The 19,390-nt window shown below is 39.0% G+C and overlaps 1 protein-coding gene across 4 annotated transcripts in view; it reads left to right on the forward strand.

Annotated features, from left to right (window-relative positions):
- Positions 1-19,390, forward strand: part of stxbp5a (syntaxin binding protein 5a (tomosyn)) — a 232,866-nt gene that overhangs the window by 72,008 nt on the left and 141,468 nt on the right. For all 4 annotated transcript variants that reach the window (XM_069932249.1, XM_069932252.1, XM_069932250.1 and 1 more), the window contains exon 5: positions 16,486-16,620. In XM_069932249.1, the coding sequence (XP_069788350.1) occupies positions 16,486-16,620 (135 nt within the window). The remainder of the gene's footprint in view (positions 1-16,485; positions 16,621-19,390) is intronic.

Genomic DNA, 19,390 nt, shown 5'->3' on the forward strand with positions numbered 1-19,390 from the left:
GGTAATCCAAAAATTGCAGTAATGGGATGTGGTTGTAAATCAATATTCAAAACAGTAGATATAATGGAAAAAAAATTCCTTCCAATAATTCTGTAAAGAGGGACAGGACCAAAACATATGTGTAAGGGAAGCTATTTCCAATTGACATTTATCACATATAGGATCGATATGAGAAAAAAAGCGATGGAGTTTATCTTTAGACATATGAGCTCTATGAACAACTTTAAACTGTATTAGTGAATGTTTTGCACATAGAGAAGAAGAGTTTACCAGTCGCAGAATTTTATTCCAATTTTCATTAGAAATATGAAGGTTGAGTTCTCTTTCCCAATCATTTTTAAACTTTTCAAAAGTCCCAGAATTTATTTTTGTAATTACATTATATAATTTAGATATCACACCTTTTGGAGGGAATTTTGAATATAGTATATCCTCTAAAACAGTCGTAGTCTCCCGATTGGGAAAAGAGGGTAAAGTCGAAACTAAGAAACTCCTAATCTGCAAATATCGAAAGAAATGGGATCGAGGTAAATCATATTTCATGGATAATTGTTCAAATGACATGAAAGAGTTATCCACTGTGCAGTTTTTAAACTGTCTTTTATTTGAAGGCCTTGTTTTTCTTACCCCACTCCCTGAAATTCAGCTATTTATTCCACTTATGGACAAAACGTTGGATGTGGTTTGGAGTTGAGTAGTCCAAGCAAAACCTTAATTAATAAGCAAGATGTTGCAAAATAAATACTGTGTGATGGCAATGCCAACACCACCTTCTATAAGTTTGCTGATAATTGAGAATAGTTTGCCAACTCCAATCAGTCCTGCTGTTGGGTATCTGGACATAGCTGGGCCTTTGTACATATTGTGTAAGTGTCAGTGTTGTAACTGTACCAGAAAAGTTTGGCTAGAGATACAGCTAGTTATAGAGTGCAAGTCTTTCATTGTACAGCCAGGACATAACATAACAATTACAGCATGGAAACAGGCCATTAGGCCCTTCTAGTCCGTACCGAACCAAACACTCCTCTCTAGTCCCACCTACCTGCACAATGACCATAACCCTCCACCTTCTTCTCATCCATATACCTGTCCAGCTTTTTCTTAAATAATAAAATTGACTCTGCCGCCACTATTTCTCCCGGAAGCTCGTTCCACACCGCTACCACTCTCTGAGTAAAGAAGTTCCCCTTCATGTTACCTCTAAACCTCTGCCCCTTAACTCTTAACTTATGTCCTCTTGTTTCAATCTCTCATACTCTTAACGGAAATGGTCTATCCACATCCACTCTGTCTATCCCTTTCATAATCTTAAATACCTCTATCAAATCCCCTCTCAACCTTCTACGCTCCAAAGAATAAAGACCTAATCTGCCCAATCTCTCCCTGTACTCTAGATGCTTAAACCCAGGTAACATTCTGGTAAATCTTCTCTGCACTCTCTCCACTCTGTTTATATCCTTCCTATAATTAGGCGACCAGAACTGCACACAGAACTCTAAATTAGGCCGCACCAACGCCTTATACAATCTCAACATCACTTCCCAACTCCTATATTCCATGCAATGATTGATAAAGGCCAGCATACTAAAAGCCTTCTTCACCACCCTATTCACATGAGTTTCTACCTTCAGGGAATGATGTACCGTTACTCCTAAATCCTTCTGCTCTTCTGTATTCATCAATGCTCTCCCATTTACTACGTATGTCCTGTTCTGATTCTTCTTACCAAAATGAAGCACCTCACAGTTATCAGCATTAAATTCCATCTGCCATTTTTCAGCCCACTTTTCTAAGCAGCCCAAATCCCTCTGCAATCCTTGAAAACCTTCATTATCCACTATTCCGCCTATCTTAGTATCGTCTGCATATTTACTAATCCAATTCACCACCCCATCATCTAGATCATTAATGTATATAACGAACAGCAATGGGCCCAATACAGATCCCTGAGGCACACCATTGGTCACCGGCCTCTAACCTGACAGACAATTTTCCACTACCACTCTCTGGCCTCTCCCTTTCAGCCAATGTTCAATCCATTTGACTATCTCAAAATTTATACCTAAAGACTGCACCTTCCTAACTAACCTTCCATGTGGTACCTTATTGAAGGGCTTACTGAAGTCCATATAGACAACATCCACCGCGCTACCCTCATCCACATTCCTAGTCACCTCTTCAAAAAATTCAATCAGATTGGTCAAACAGGACCTTCCGCCCACAAATCTGTGTTGAGTGCTCCTCATCAGACCCTGTCTATCCAGATATTTATAAGTACTATCTCTAAGAACTTTCTCCATTAATTTACCTACTACAGACGTCAAACTTACAGGCCGATAATTGTCAGGCTTCCTCCTTGAACCCCTTTTAAATAACGGAACCACATGCGCAATACGCCAATCCTCCGACACTATCCCCATCTCTAATGACATTTGGAAAATTACCGTCAGAGCCTCTGCTATTTCCTCCTTTACTTCTCTCAATGTCCTGGGGAAGATCCCGTCTGGTCCTGGAGACTTATCCACCTTTATATTCCTCAAAAGCCCTAACACTACATCTTTCGTAATCACTATATTCTCCATATTTACCCAATTTGCTTTTTTTATCTCACATATCCCAATATCCTTCTCCTTGGTGAATACCGAAGAAAAGAAACTGTTCAATATCTCCCCCATTTCTCTAGGCTCCACACACAGTTTTCCGCTCTGATTCTCTAAGGGACCAATTTTGTCTCTCGCTTTCCTTTTACCATTAACATATTTGTAGAACCCTTTTGGATTAATTTTCACCCTGCTTGCTATAGTCTCCTCGTACCTTCTTTTAGCTTTCCTAATTCCTCTCTTAAGATTCCTCTTACATTCAATGTATTTTTCAAACATCTCCTTAATTGCATGCTTCTTATACCTAATGTACGCCTCCCTTTTTCTTCGAACCAAGTTTCCAATATTCCTTGAAAACCACGGCTCTCTCCAACCTTTTGCCCCTCCTTTTAACCTAACAGGACATAAAGCTTTTGCACTCTCAAAATCTGATCTTTAAAAGACTTCCATCTCTCTACTACATCCTGCCTATAAAATAAATTGTCCCAATGCACACCCTGTAAGTCCTTTCGCATCTCCTCAAATCTAGCTTTTCCCCAATCAAAAACCTCAACCCTTGGCCCTGACTTATCTCTTTCCTTTTTGAAATTTATTTATAGTATCTCCATACATTCATTTCAAATTGACTTAGTATAATATTACATAATAGATACTAAAGAATTTTCAAATTTTAACCCCCCCCCCCCCCCACCTCCCCTAACCCCTTAGGAAACCACCTTGTGGTGGTTAATTCCCAAAAATCCAAATGGGTGTGGTATAAACCACAAGTGGCATATGACTTTCGGGAGCAGAAGTACCACTCCCTCCCCCCCCCCCCCAGGCAGACAAAATACACGTATAAACCGAAAAATCATCATTTCTTATATCCATAAAACCCCGGTCCATCAATTTAACCAATCTTATTCATAAACTCTTTTTTTGAAAATCCAAACTTTATATTAAATTTTGCACCCTTTCCACCCTCCCAACACTGAGTTAAACATTGTTTACAATCAATAAAAGTTTTTTTTTAATTTTTTTTCAAGTCTTCCTGAATTTCATCCACTGAATTAAAACACCTCTGAACATCCCAGTTCAACACCGAATCTTCCATTCTTCTCAGTCTCAAGTTGAATTTGTAGCTTACTTTCAAAAAAAGTTTTTTCAAATCTTTTAAAATTTTCTTGAACATAATTCCTTCGGTCTTGATCTTCTAAAGCATCAATGTTATTCATAAGATCTTTCTTCTATGTTTCCCAATTTAATATCAAATTTTCCACTTTGTCAATCTTCTCAATGTTAAGTTGAAATTATTGTTTATTTTCAAGAAAAACTTATTCAAAATTTTTAACTCTTCTTGGACATTGCTCCTTCGACTTTAATTTTATAAATCATCAATCTTGTTCATAGTTTCTTTCCACTGAGTTTCCAAGTTTAATAAAGTTTCCGTTTTTTCCAGTTTTCTCAATATTAAACTGATCTTGTTGTTAGTTTAAAAAAAACCTTTTCAAAACTATTAAAATCTGTTTGCAATGTATGCATACTCACAGATAATAAATTCACTCTTCCAATATTCCATCCAAAAAAAAATCACTGATAAACCTTATTGCAGGTCAAGGAGTTCCATATATATGTTTATCTTCAGAAAATATTTCAAATATTTCAAATCAACATTCGTCGCCATCTTTCAAAAAGGAGTCCGAAATCAACTTTAATAAGTTCTGTTCTTGAGCAAATTCCAGCACCAACTCCGGCTCTGTCTGGGCAAATAGGTCAAATTTCTTCCAAAGTCAAAGAATGTAATTTTGTTCTGTATTTATAGATAATAAGTTCATCCTTCCGATATTCCATCCCAAAAAAATCACTAATAAACTTTAATGTTATCTGGATTTTTAAAACTCACGGGCAACCAATGCCAATTACTGCAATTTATCTTCATAAAACATTTCAAATCAATATTCATCACCATCTTTCAGAGGGGTGTCCAAGGCCAGCTTATCCGACAGTCCAATTAATGAGCTCCGTTCTTAAAAAGATTCCAGCCTTGACTCCGTGGTTCTGTCTGGGCAAGTAGGCCGAGTTTCTTCCAAAGTCGGAGAGTGTAGTTTTGTTCTGTATTTGAACTCTATTTTCCTTAATCTTTGTTGCCATTTTAAACTAAAAACAATTGATAAACAAAACAAAGACTTTTAACAGAAAAGAAATATGCTTAAAACGGGTATTTATATAACTGCCTAGGGGAGACCGGGAAGGCACGTCCGCTCCCTACGCCATCTTGCCAAGCCCCGACTTCTCTCTTTCCATAATGACATTGAAGCTGATGGCATTATGATCACTGGACCCGAAGTGCTCGCCAACACTAACCTCTGACCCATTGCTGGGTGACTTTAAATAAGTTTTATCACTAACCCTACCACTTCAATTGCATCATTTCCTTTGCTACTACATGATATTTGGTTCAATCTCAAAGCCATCCCTGTTCATTTTCTTTCATATCATATCCAAGTATCTTGTAGCCAGGAATATTGTTCCAGAGGTTCCCTCCTCTGATCCAAGTCTTTCCTTTTGACATTTTATCAATGTTCCACTTTTGACCTGTCTCTGACTCACAAGTGTAAAGTAGTGTGTATGTTTATGTACATATACTCAAACCATATTTTAAGTCTAATTAATTTTCCTCTCTTGTTTCTGAATATTAGTTTCTTCCAAAGATTTTTGTAGCTTAGCTTGATCCTCTGTGATCCTTGTTTCATTCTGGTTCTCACACTGAGACCAAATTAATGAAACTGGACTCTGCACTTGTTACCAACCCTGAGTGGATTTTAATCCCAGCTCTGATGAAAAACCAGTGAGTTTAAATTTAACTGCTGAAATATACATAGAACAGAACTTTACAACACAGTTCAGACCCTTCAGTCCACGATATTGTGCCTACCTATGTAAACCTACTTCACAACAATCTAATCCTCTTCCTCACACCCATAACTCTATTTTTATTACATCCATGTGCCTAACTAAGAGTCTTTTGAATGTTCCTATGATCTTAACATACATCTTAATATTTTAATATTTCAATATGTTTTTCTCTTCTAACTTGTATTTATGTAAATATGCTCCGTGGTCCTGGAGCATATGGAGCATTCTAGAAATATCCAAAGAGGTTCAGTAGAGGTAACATTTGATGCTGAATGTAATGACCACATTGAATTTAACTTTTAAGGTCGTATGAAGTTCAGAGGTGTTTTTTGACCAGCTTGCATTGACTTGCATTACTGTTTATTACACAAATATTTACTAGCACTGGCTTGCATTACTGGTTTTTAAGAATATTTTATTTAAAATTTTCTACATATATGCAGTGATTAGAATTAATATAAGAAATATAATTAATATAAGAAACAAATCATGTTACATAAATGATGGTATTCACCCCTACCCAAACCCCCCTCCCTCAAAAAAGTTAATATAAAAGTTATAGCTATATAAATGTAGAAAGAAAGAAAAAAATTTTCAGGATTGCATGGAAAGATGTCATTTAACACACAGATTTAAAAGTTTCTTCAGTGCAATTCAGAGATCTTGCAGGTCTAGAGGCATAGAAAGGACATCATTACAAATTTAAGCCTAATATTTAAGCATATGGGCAAAAAATTTACAAAAACATAGCATATTTATTTCTCAAGGTATATGTAATTTTTTTTTCCAAAGGAATACAATTTTGAATTTCTGCATGCCATCTTGGCTGACCTAAAAATATATCTGATTTCCAAGTAACTGCAATATATTTTCTCACCACTGCTAATGCAACTTTAAAAAATTCCAATTGATATATCAATAGTTTTAATTTAGGCCTTGTTCTTTCAATATTTCTTGATTTAAAAATAAGTCCGGATTTTGCAGGAAAGAAACTCCCGTAACTTGTTCCAAAAACTTGCATACTGTTTACTATAATTGTGGAAACATTTGATGCTGAATTTACGCTTAAAGATCATATGAAGTTCAAAAGTTAAAAAACAACAATTTGAATTTGCACCAGGGTCACCTCAATTAGTTACAGTGCTGTGCATCAATGTACATTCAGAATAAAAACAATCCCAAAAAAGTGAAGCAACATTGGCAGAAGCTCTTCACAAACCCATTTCATGCTGAATTTCAAAATCTTCAAAGTCATATGAAGTTCAAAAGTTTTTTTAAAAATTGAATTTGCAACAGGAACACCTCAATTAGTTATAGTGCTGTGTATTTATGCCGAATTCCCATGAAGGTTTTTTGGATATTTTGTTTCAACCATGTAGTCAATTTCCCGGGCAATGCCAGGTATCCTGCTAGTATTTAATATTTCTGCCATGTAATTTTACATTTATTTGAACAAGAGATTTCTTAAAAAATGAACTGATCAACCCTTGCACTGCATTTCATTAACTTGTAGAGAGAGATTTTATTTTAAACATGACAAGGTTAGTTTATCCTTCACGATTTCCATGGATCAGAATTTAATCTCAAATATGTGAAATGAGTGTCCTGTGGTCTTTTGATTTTGCTCGTGCTTATTTTGCTCTGTGGCACAGAGTCTCGTCTTGTGCCTAAGAAGGAAAGGTAGGAGAAGAGGTTAGCCATAAGGCACTTTCAGGTGCATTCTCCACCAAGAATGCGCCTGCAGAAGCGGAAGCGGGCCTGTGGAATTGCCATTCAGGTGGTAGCGCAGCGCTGGGCACCTGAAGATGGAAACCAGAGTGCCGGAGCAGATAGCGGAGTGGGGAGGAAAAAGATGGTGAAGATTGCATGTGGTGTCAGAAATCAAAAGGTTGTACGTGGCAGAAATTTTCTCAGGCATCTATTTCAATTGCAAGATTATTAGAGGTATAGACAGAGTGGATGCAAGTAGGCTTTTTCCACTTAGATTGGGGGAGATAAATATGAGAATTCATAGTTTTAAATTGAAAGGGGAAAGATTTGGGGGAACATTAGGTGACAGTTCTTCACTCAGAGTGGTGGGAGAGTGGAATTGGCTGCCATCTGATGCGGTGAATGCGGGCTCGATCTTGAGTTTTAGATTGGATCGATACATGGATGGGAGAGGTCTGGAGGATTATAGAATGGGAGCAGGTCAATGGCACTAGTGGAGTGATGGTCAGCATAGACTAGAAGGGCTGAATAACCTGTTTTCTGTACTATAGCATTCAGTGGTTCAAAAAGTTTTGTAGGAAAGGCAGACAAGCTGAAAGCGTGGATTGGCATGTGGGATTATGACATTGTGGCATGATTGAAACTTGGTTGCAGGAGGGGGAGGACTGGCAGCATTGCTCATCAGGGAAAATATCACAGGTGTCCTCAGACAGGGCAGACGAGAGGGCTCATCTACTGAGGCTATATGGGTGGAGCTGAGGAACAGGAAAGGTATGACCACACCAATGGGGTTTTATTATAGTCTGCCCAATAGTCAGCGAGAATTGGAGAAGAAAATCGGTTGAAGAGATACCAGACAGCAGCAGGAAACATAAAGTTGTGATAGTAGGAGATTTTAACTTTCCTCATATTGACTGGGACTCCCATACTGTAAAAGGGCTGGATGACTTGGAGTTTGTTAAATATGTTCAGGAAATTTTTTGAAAACAAAATATAAAGGTCCCAACTTGAGAGAATACCGTACTGGATCTTCTATTGAGGAAAGAGGCAGGACAGGTGACAGAAGTACGTGTTGGGGAACATTTTGGATCCAGTGATCATAATGCCATTAGTTTCAAGTTAATTATGGAGAAAGATAGCTCTGGACTGCGCATTGAGATTCTAAATTAGAGAAAGGGCAATTTTGAGGAAATGAGAAAGGATCTGGAATGTGTGGATCGTGATTATTTTTCTCTGGCAAGGATGTGCGGGGTAAGTGGATGACGTTCAAAGGTGCAATTTTGAGAGTACAAAGTTTGTATGTTCCTGTCAGATTTAGTTTGAAAGATGTCTTTCCAAAATTTTTCTGAACTAGGGAAGACCAGAACATGTGAATCAATCAAGATTCAAACAATCTTACATTTTTTGGTATGTTGCTTTTTGTGATTTTATTTAATACCCGATTTAGATCTTCCCAAAACTTTTCCACTTTCTCACATGCCCAAATTGCATGTACTGTTGTTCCCGTTTCCTTCTTACAGTGAAAACATCTGTCTGATACTGTTGTGTCCCATCTATTTAACTTCTGGGGCGTGGTGTATAGCCTGTGTAACCAATTATAGTGTATCATGCGTAACCTCGTGTTTATTGTATTTCTCATAGTTCCAGAGCATAGCTTTTTCCATTTTTCATTTTTTATCTTTATGTTTAGATCTTGTTCCCACTTTTGTTTGGGTTTACAGCTTATTTCATCTTTCTTTTTCTCTTGCAGCTTGATGTACATGTTTGTTATAAATCTTTTAATTATCATTGTGTCTGTAATCGCATATTCAAAGCTGCTTCCTTCTGGTAACCTCAGCCTGCTCCCCAATTTGTCCTTTAAGTAGGTTTTCAATTGGTGGTATGCAAACATTGTACCGTGAGATATACCATATTTATACATCATTTGTTCAAAAGATAATAAATTATTTCCCAAAAAACAATTTTCTATTCTTTTGATCCCTTTTCTCTCCCATTCTCTAAAGGAAAGGTTATCTATTGTGAAAGGGATTAGTTGATTTTGCGTCAATAATAATTTTGGTAGTTGGTAATTTGTTTTTTTTCCCCTTTCTACGTGAATCTTCTTCCAAATGTTGAGCAAATGGTGCAGGTGAACTTCTATGTTGCACCAGTTTTTCATCCCATTTATAAAGTCTATGTTCTGGTACCTTCTTCCCTATTTTATCTAGCTCTAACCTGGTCCAATCTGGTTTTTCCCTTGTTTGATAAAAATCTGTTAGATATCTTAATAATAATTCTTAAAGTTTGGTATGCTGTAAGCCCCCTTTGTACCATTCTGTTAATTTATCTAGTGCTATCCTCGGTTTCCCCCCTTTCCATAAGAATTTCCTTATTATTTTCTTTAGCTCATTGAAGAATTTCTCTGTTAAGGGAATTGGTAACGATTGAAATAGGTATTGTATCCTTGGGAAGATATTCATTTTAATGCAATTTACCCTTCCTATCAGTGTTGGTGGTAATCTTTCCAATTTTCTAAGCCATCTTGTAATTTCTTCATTAATAGCTGATAATTTGTACAGATGGCCTAGATTATTATCTAGTCTAATACCTAGGTATCGGATTGCTTGTGTTTGCCATTTAAATGGTGATTCTTTCTTAAACTTTGTGAAATCCGCATTATTCATTGGCATCGCTTCACTTTTGTTTGCGTTGATCTTGTACCCCAATATTTCTCCATATTCCTTCAATTTCTTATGTAATTCTTTTATTGATAATTCTGGTTCTGTGAAGTATACTATGATGTCATCTGCAAATAGACAGAAGAAAGATCTCTGGAAGGAATATAAAATCAAAGTAATATAAGAAGTAAAGAACTAGGCCTCAAACTGGATGAAGTACAAAAAAGATTTATTATGATAGTCTTAGCTGTTGCAAAAAAATGTATAATGTCAACCTGGAAATCAGAAGAGAGCCTGAAAGTACAGCAATGGTACATAGAAATGAATAAATGTATTCCATTGGAAAAAATAACATATAATTTAAGAAATAAAGTCACAGTATTCGAACAAATTTGGGAACCATACATGGAACACAACAGAGAGGGCCTACCGCGGACCTCCACCCCCTAAAATGATAGAATGAGAAGAAGACGAAATGAACTGACCCAGTGTGTAAGAGTAGATGACACAATTTTCTTGTTTATCTTCATTGTGTGATGACATTGTTTAATGGGTTTATTGTATTGTATATGTTTAACGTTTAGTAGGTGGGGAGGGGTGTGGGAAGGAGGGAGAGGAGAGGGGAGAAAAAGGGGAGAAAATGACACTGGATATTCAAGAGGGAAATGTTTGTGTGTATTTTGGTTAATATGGTTCATAGTGTGAAAAATTTTTTAAAAATTTAAAAAATCTTACATTTGTCACGTTGAGGATTTATATCTGAATAAAACAAGATAATTTTAATATGGACTGTATGGACCACTTTAAATTGCAACAAACAATGTCGTGCACAAAAGGAGGTAGTATTAATCAGATTGCAAATAGAATCCCAACCCTCATTCGAAAATTATAAATTCAATTCCTGCTCCCAATCGTTCTTGATCTTAATTAATGAGGCTATTCTTAAGTCCAGAAAATTGTTATAAATAATTGATTTTGAACCTTTACGAGAAAGCTGTAAATCAAAAAGTAAATCAAGAATATTTGAGTCAGCAATTTGTGAAAAGTCAGGGATCTTTGATTGGACAAAATGTCTAACTTGTTAATACCTAAAACAATGAGTGTTTGATAAGTTAAATTTTATCACCAGTTGTTCAAAGGAAGCAAAAATTTTTCAAATAAAAAGATCTTTAAAACATTTAATACTTAATCTATGCCAGTCCTTAAAAACAGTATCTAGTAAAGAAGGTTGAAAAAGATGGTTAAATGAAATAGGGGTGGTAAGAGAAAAAGTTTGAAATCCAAAAATCTTCCTAAATTGTGCCCATGTTCTCAAACTATGTCTCATTATCAGATTATCAGTCAGTTTATATAAAAAGAATTTAAAAAGTCACTAGTTGTGCTTTTAGTGAAATACAGTTCCATTTCTACCCATCAACTAATTTATCGAAATGTAAAAAAAGAAGCAAATTACTTATATTGACTGCCCAATAATAAAATCTAAAATTAGGAAATACCAATCCACATTTCATTTTAGTTTTTGAAGATGAACTTTATTTAAGCGAGGGTGTTTTCCTTGTCATGTTCAAGAAAATGTAAGCGAATCAAGTAAATCAAGAAAAGGATTTTGGGATGTTCTAAGAGATCGGATATGCACATATTTGGATAGTCAAGGACTGACTAGGGATAGTCAACATGGGTTTGAGCATGGTAGGATGTGTTTAACTAATCTTGTAGAGTTTTTTGAGGAGTTTACCAGGAAAGTTGATGAAGGAAAGGCTGTGGATGTTGTCTACATGAACTTCAGTAAGGCCTTTGACAAGATCTCACATGGGAAGTTAGTTAGGAAAGTTCATATGTTCAGTATTCTTGGTGAGGTAGTAAACTCGATTGGCCACACAGGAGGAGGCAGAGAATGAATGTGAATGATTACTTCTCAGATTGGAGGCCTGTGACTAGTGGTGTGCCTCGGGGATCGGTGCTTGGACCTTTGTTGTTTATCACTCATATCAATGATCTGGATGATAATGTGGTAAATTAAATCAAGTTTACAGGTGACACAAAGATTGGAAGTGTTGTGGACAGTGAGGAAGGTTTTCAAAGCTTGCAGAGGGATCTCGATCAGCTGGAAAATGGGCTGAAAAATGGCACCTCACCAGTGTGAGGTGTTGCACTTTTGAAAGACAACCAAGAAAGGACATGCTCGGTAAATGGTCGGGCACTGAGGGGTGCAGTAGAACAGAGAGATCTGAGAATACAGATACACAATTTCCTGAAAGTAGCGTCACAGGTGGATAGGGCTGCAAAGAGAGCTTTTGGTATACAGGCAGCCCCTGTGTTACAAATCTATGACTTATGGACAACTCGTACTTATGAACAGACATTTGCCCCAAATCACACATGATGCGCATGTGCATAATATTACCTCACGAATGCCCCTTTGGTATTCAAGACATCGATGGAAAAAGAGTAAGTGTTAACTTTTAATTGTGATCTTTTTTCTTTTTTTTGCATAAAAAGATAAAATATATACTGTGGCGGCCCGCCACTGAGATCGAGCCGGCACTTGGCGCGGCGCGGGCGGTAGTAAACAGCAGCATAACACACTGTAATGCATCCCTTAACACAGTGAAAGCTGGAGCAGTACAAAACCAGCAGCCCTAAAATGGCGCTGGCCAAGCTGCCCAGCTAACTGGGGAAGAAGGGTGTTCACATGCAAGAATGTCCCGCCCGCTATTGTTACTCATGCGGCTGATGTCAGCCAATCAAACAAATGGTGGGAGCTCCAACTGTCTTAAAGGAGCCTTTCCAGCCTCAATATATCTCAGAGTTTAACCTCCCACACTGAGTGTGTGCGTGTTTCTTTGTCTCAGTCGGCTAAAATACTATAAATATTTAACTAACTGACACTAAAAATGCTAACTAAGAACCACATATACCTGTTCCAACTTACCTACGAATTTGACTTAAAGACAGACTTAGGAACAGAACTCGTTCATAACCTGGGGACTGCCTATATTGGCCTTCATAAATCAAAGTATTGAGGATAGGAGTTGGGATGTTATGGTAAATTGTACAATTTGGTGATGCCAATTATTTTGTGTATTTATATTGTTATTTATAGTTTTGGTCACCTAACTATAGAAAAGATATCAATAAGATAGAAAGAGTGCAGAGAAGATTTACTAGGATGTTGTCTGGACTTCAGGAACTTAGTTACAGGGAAAGGTTAAACAGGTTATGACTGGAGTGCAGAAGACTGAGGGGAGATTTGATAGGAGTATTTAAAATTATGAGGGGAGTAGATAAAGTAAATGTAGATTGGCTTTATCCATTGAGGGTAGGTGAGATACAAACCAGCGGACATAGTTAAGAGTGAAAGGGGAAAAGTTTAGGGGAATATGAGGGGGAACTTCACATAAAAAATTGTGTGAGTGTGGAACAAGCTGCCAGCTGAAGTGGTGAATGTGGGCTCAATTTTAACATTCAGGAAGAATTTGGACAGGTACCTAGATGGGAGAGGTATGGAGGGCGATGGACTAGGTCCAGGTCAGTGGGACTAGGCAAAAAATGTGGTTCAGCATTAGCTGGAAGGGCCGAATGTGCCTGTTTCTTTGGGAGGTATAGGCAGAGTAAATATAGGTAGGATTTTTCCACTGAGGGTAGGCAAGATACAAACCAGAGGATGTGGATTAAGGGTGAACATTGGGGGAACTTCTTAACACAGAGAGTAATGGGAGTGTGGAATGAGCTACCAGCTGAAGTAGTAAATGTGGGCTCAATTTTAAAATTAAAGAATTTGGATAGGTATGTGGATGAGGGATATGGAGGATTATGAGCTGGGTGCGGGTCAGTGAGACTAGAAGAATAATAGTTTGTCAAAGACAAGAAAGGCCAAAGGCCTGTTTCAATGCTGTCATGTTCTATGGTTCGAAATTGAACTATTAAGATGGTGTTTGTACATTCACATAAATGTGTGACTCTAAACATTTCCCATGTAAAATTAATCAGGGACCTATTATTTCTTTTTAAAACATTTCTTTGATGTTTACATTATCCACAATTGAACAGTATATTGTATTGTAAAATTCAAGGAAAAATACCCCAAAAAACTTTATAATTCAGAACTCCTACCACTTACCTGACATGTAGGAATCAAGTGACAACAACCTGGAAATGGACAGCGTAGTACCAAAGCTTCAGAACAACCTTAATTCTTTTAGGTTATGATAACAGTCCATAAATGGGCCCCACATCTTTTGAAAGTTATTATTTGACTTCTTAATGACAAATCTAATTTTTCTTAACTTAAAGGTTTAGACTAAAAACTTTAGTTACCAGTAAGTTTAGGGACCATGTTTCAAATCGGGGTTTATGCTGTTTTGACATAGCAAATGCATCTACAAATTTCTCGGCTTTCTGGGTGAAATAATTGGCTTATTTCATGCAGTCAATGGCTAGCTAAACAACAGAGGTTCCTCTTCCATAATGTGGTAATCTGGATCCAGTTTGCTTTTGACAATATATGCGAAAGACATTTTATTAACATTGTTAACATTTGGGCAGCATGGTTAGCACAGCAGTTAACGCCAGCAATCGGGACTGGGGTTCAAATCATGTGCTCTCTATCAGGAGTTAGTACGTTCACCCATATCTGTGTGAGTTTTCCCTGGGGGCTCCGGTTTCCTCCCACCATTTGAAACGTACGAGGGGTTGTAGGTTAATTGGGCAGCATGGACTTGTGGGCTGAAATGGCCTGTTGCCTTGCTATATGTCTAAATTTAAATATAAAATTGTTCTGTAGAATCATTGAGAGGGAGTCATACTTTTGAGACTTGTGATGCTTACTGCTACAAGATCATAGTTGTGATACAGACAATTAGGAGACTGCAGTGGATGATGGTGATGACCTCTGCAGTATTTATTGTACTGGGTAAAATTATCGGAAAAGATCCATTTCAAAGGGCTTATTTTACCCCACATAACTTTTAATCAACGTGCAATGTTCTCTTATCCAGATGTGGAACATACTCTCATCCAGATAGAACGTGCAATTTTTGATTGTATTCCTTGTATTCTTGATGTCTCATTGGACTAATTTCTCTGGTTATTCTGAGTCATGAATATCAGTTTAATTTGCTGGTTAGCTGCGCAAGTCCAGAGTGCAATTAAATTAAATGCCAAAACCAAGGAGCTGATTGTTGGGTTTAGGAAGGGAAAACCAGAGGTGTACAATTCAGTGATCATTAAGGAATTAGAGGCGGAAAGGGTGAGCAAATAAGTTCTTGGGAGTCACTGTCTCTGAGGACCATTCCTGGACACAACACACAAATGTCATTGTGAAGAAAGTAGGTCAGCGACTCGCTCCTCAGGAGTTTGCGGAGGTTTGATGCGACAACGAAAACCTTGGCAAACTTCTACAGATGTGTTGTGGAAAGTGCTGACTGGCTGTTCCACGGCATTGTATGATGGCACCAATACCTCTGAATGGTAAGCCCTGCTAAAGGTAATGGACACAGCCCAGTACATCTCAAGCAAAATTCTCCCCACAATTGAGAAAATTTGCATGGAACGCTGACATCAGAGAGCAGTAGCGATCATCAAGTATCCACACCATTCAGGGTATGCTCTTTTCTTGTTGCTGCCAGCTGGAAAGAGGTATAGGTGCCACAAGACTCGTAATGGCAGGTTCAGGAACAGTCGTTACCCCTCCACCATTAGATTCCTCAACAATAAACTCAAAAGCCGCTTTCAGGTGGCCAGAATACCCCAACATAAAGCCACCTAAAATACCCAAATGTGGCTGTTTGGAGGTCACCTGAAAGCGGAGAACCCTGACCCGAGGAATACTTACCCAACCCTCCTTAGGTAGGTGGATTCTCCGCTTCTGAGCGCTCTCCCTAGGCACATGAAAGCTGGCGGGACTATGGCCACAGTCGACAGGAGCCGGTGTTTGCTCCGCGGTGCCTCTCCCCGCTGTGGACCTTTCGGGTGCCAGAACAGCGCTTTCAGTACTGCCACCTGAATGTTTCTTCACACACACCCGCAGCCGGCTCTGGATCTGCATTCTCCCAGCTATTCTGCCTGAAAGCAGCTAATGAGAGATTCATTTCAGGACTCTTTGCACATAATTCATTGTTGAATATTTATTTTCTGCACAGTTTGTTAACATTTCTTTCTTTATTTCTCTCTTTTGCATATGTATCTTTTTTGGAGTACAGTTTTTTTTTAAACACTGCTGATAAATAGAAATTCTGTCTGATCTGCAGGACAAAGAATCTCGGTTGCATTTGATGTCGCTTACAGTATGTCCTCTGACAATAAATCTGAACTTTGGTACCACACAATGTGGTGATTGCAAGTTCACTGGTCTGGCCGACACTTGAATGTTCAGTTTTTACAACAAATGTCAAGGTCATTCATTCGTGAAATTAATTTTCACTAAAATTCAAAATATGTACCCTTTTGATTTGTGGAACATTGTCTTCAATTGCAGCCACCACAATATCAATCCTAAGAAACATGGTCATGTTTCCATTTAAAATGGGGTTAGGCACTATTTTAATTGTATATCTTTAATTACATGCATGAATAATGTATTACATATGAAAAGGATTTTCAGTCAATATTTTTCTTCTCTGCAGGATAACTTTTTGCCATCTGCCCTTCCAGAGTAAATGGTTGTATGTTGGCACAGAAAGAGGGAACGTACACATTGTCAATGTGGAGTCCTTCACACTCTCAGGCTACGTCATTATGTGGAATAAAGCCATTGAACTGTAAGTGCTTCATTCTTTTGGATGGCTGATAGATTACATTTTCTTCATGAAAATAAGTTATCTCTGGCAAGGCATATGTGTCTTTATCTATGTCTACTAGCTGAGTAAATTGTCAAAAGTTTAACATTTCACAGCCTGGTCCTTGTTCATTAACTTGCTGTGTCAAACAGAAACTATTTTTGTTGGTTTGTTTTTCTAATCTTATTTGCAAGGTGAAAACAATTTGAGTTCTTGCATGTACAAAGTTTCATGAGTTTTGTTTGATTGAAAAACGTATCTTTTCACTCATCCAAAATATTTGAAAGAAGGGCTGCGTGGGGGGTGAGTTCAAACACATGACCCCAGGATGTGATTTTTTTAAATTCAATTGGCAGCTATAGATTTTTTTAAAAATTAGACTTACAGGCCCTTTCGGCCCACGAGCACATGCTGCCCAATTATATCCAATAACACTAAAACCCCAGTGTGTTTTTGAACAGTAGTAGGAAACCGGAGCCCCCAGGGAAAACCCATGCAAACATGGGGAGAACATACAAACAGACAGCATGGGATTCTACCCTGGTTTTGATAGCTGGCATTGCACTGACTGCTACACAGTTAGTATTATCACTGCTATATTTTCTGCTGCCAGTGAGGCTCCTGTCATAAAACTATTTAATCACAGAAAGAGGAAGGAGTATTTCAGCCATGTTCATTCCTGCTCATTTGTTTAATTAAACAATGCATGACCTGACTTTAACTCTCTTTACACTTTAATTTCCCTTCTAAAAATCTGTTCCAATTTTGAATTGTCTTAAGACTTGAATTTTCTTAAGACCTTACTTTAACTTTTTGGGGGAGAGAATTACAGATTTCCACTATTTTCTATGTAAAGAAATGCAGAGAATGGCCCATTTCTAATTCTGACTTTCTACCCCTTTGTATGCACCTGATCTTTTCTAACCTCTGATATTGAAAAATCTTCAACACCTTGATTAGATCACCACATTTCTCATGGATTGCATGCATATGTCTTCCAGTACAGATGCATGCAATCCACGGGAAGTTTTATGAGATACATGTATAATGTGGTTTTTGAATGTGAAATATTTGAAGGAAAGTATGCAGACTGAAAAGGATCAGATTATAGAATCACTTGTACAGTACTTTTCCAATAATCCAAAAACTACTTTACCAAAATTCTCAGTTATCCGAAAAATTTTCTATGCCCGCATGACGTCACAAGTGGGAAAAAAAATTGCTCTGTGCTCATGTGGGGCTCTGATGTGCTATTAGCGCCAGTTTGGTAACATCAGTGAGCGATTAGAGGAAGTTGGTGGGTCAGGCAGTGCATGGGGGAAATTGCAATGATAAACTGCAGTAATCTCTGCTAATCTGACAAGATAAGATTGCAGTAAATGGTGTTCACTAATAAATTATATGCAAAATTCAGTTATGTCTGTGAGGGGCAAGAACTCTTGCCAATTCAGATACACAATCCTTTATCTGGAACCCTTTGGGGACAGTGTGCTCCAAATTTTGGATTTTTCTGGATTTCGGAAAGCCCACCAAAATTGTGCTGCTGTATCCACCCCCACCCCGTTCCAGTCTCCCCCAACCGCGGTCCCTTGGCTGCCTCCCCCAACCGCTGGTCCCTCAGCCGCCCAGCAGTCTCCCCCAAACGCGGGTCCTTCGGCCACCTCCCTCAACCGTGGTCCCTCGGCTGTCTCCCTGGCCGCCAGTCCCTCGGCCGCCCAGACGCCTCACCTGACCGCTGGTCCCTCCGATGACGGACGTCTCCCCCAACCAATGGTCCCTCGACCGCCTCCCCGATCGCGGTCCCTCAGCCGCGTCCCTCTACCCCCCAGCCTCCCCAACCACTGGTCCCTTGTTTGCCCGGCAGTCCCCCCCACTGGCCGCTGGTTCCTCAGCCACCTCCCCCCACCGCCGGTCCCTCGGCCGCCTCCCCTGACCGCCCGGCCGTCTCCCTCGACCCCCCCCAGCCGCCTCCCCTGTCCGCCGGTCCCTCGGCAACCCGGACGTCACCCCCGACTACTGGTCCCTTGGCCACCCGGCAGTCTCCCCCGGCTGCTGGTCCCTCGGCCACCTCCCCCGACCGCTGGTCCCTTGGCCACCTCCGCCGACCGCCAGTCCCTCGGCCACCTCCCTGACCGCCGGTCCCTCGGCCGCCTCCCCTGACCGCCTGGCCATCTCCCTCGACCCCCCCCCCAGCCGCCTCCCCTGACCGCCGGTCCCTCGGCCACCCGGACGTCTCCCCCGACTACTGGTCCCTTGGCCGCCTGGCAGTCTCCCCCGGCCGCTGGTCCCTCGGACACCTCCCCGACCGCCGGTCCCTCGGCCACTTCCCCCAACCGCCGGTCCCTACTTGCCAGATTTTGGAGCTTTCCGCATTTTAGATGTCCAGATAAAGGATCGTGTACCTGTAAAACAAAAAGGGGGATGAGAAAAGTCAGGCAAAAATAACTGAAATAAAATCCATACAAATAGAAAAGTAATGGCATCATGAAAAGATGTGTGGAAAAGCAAGGGATGACAAAACAATGAGTTAGGAAAGGGGAATGGGGAAATTAAATACCAAAGCAATATCAAGATAAAAATTATTTTACAGTTGATTTTGTAAGAAGATCATGGCTTTGGCCTTAAAACTTATTGATAAAAGTCTAATAAAAAAGAAAATGATGGTAATATTTATTGATTTCTTTCAATACAAAAAGTTAACAAGCCAAAAAATTACAAAATCAGAGAAAGGAACTTGGCAAAATTAATACTG

The sequence above is a fragment of the Narcine bancroftii genome, chromosome 4, assembly GCF_036971445.1.
Source record: "Narcine bancroftii isolate sNarBan1 chromosome 4, sNarBan1.hap1, whole genome shotgun sequence".
NCBI lineage: Eukaryota > Metazoa > Chordata > Chondrichthyes > Torpediniformes > Narcinidae > Narcine > Narcine bancroftii.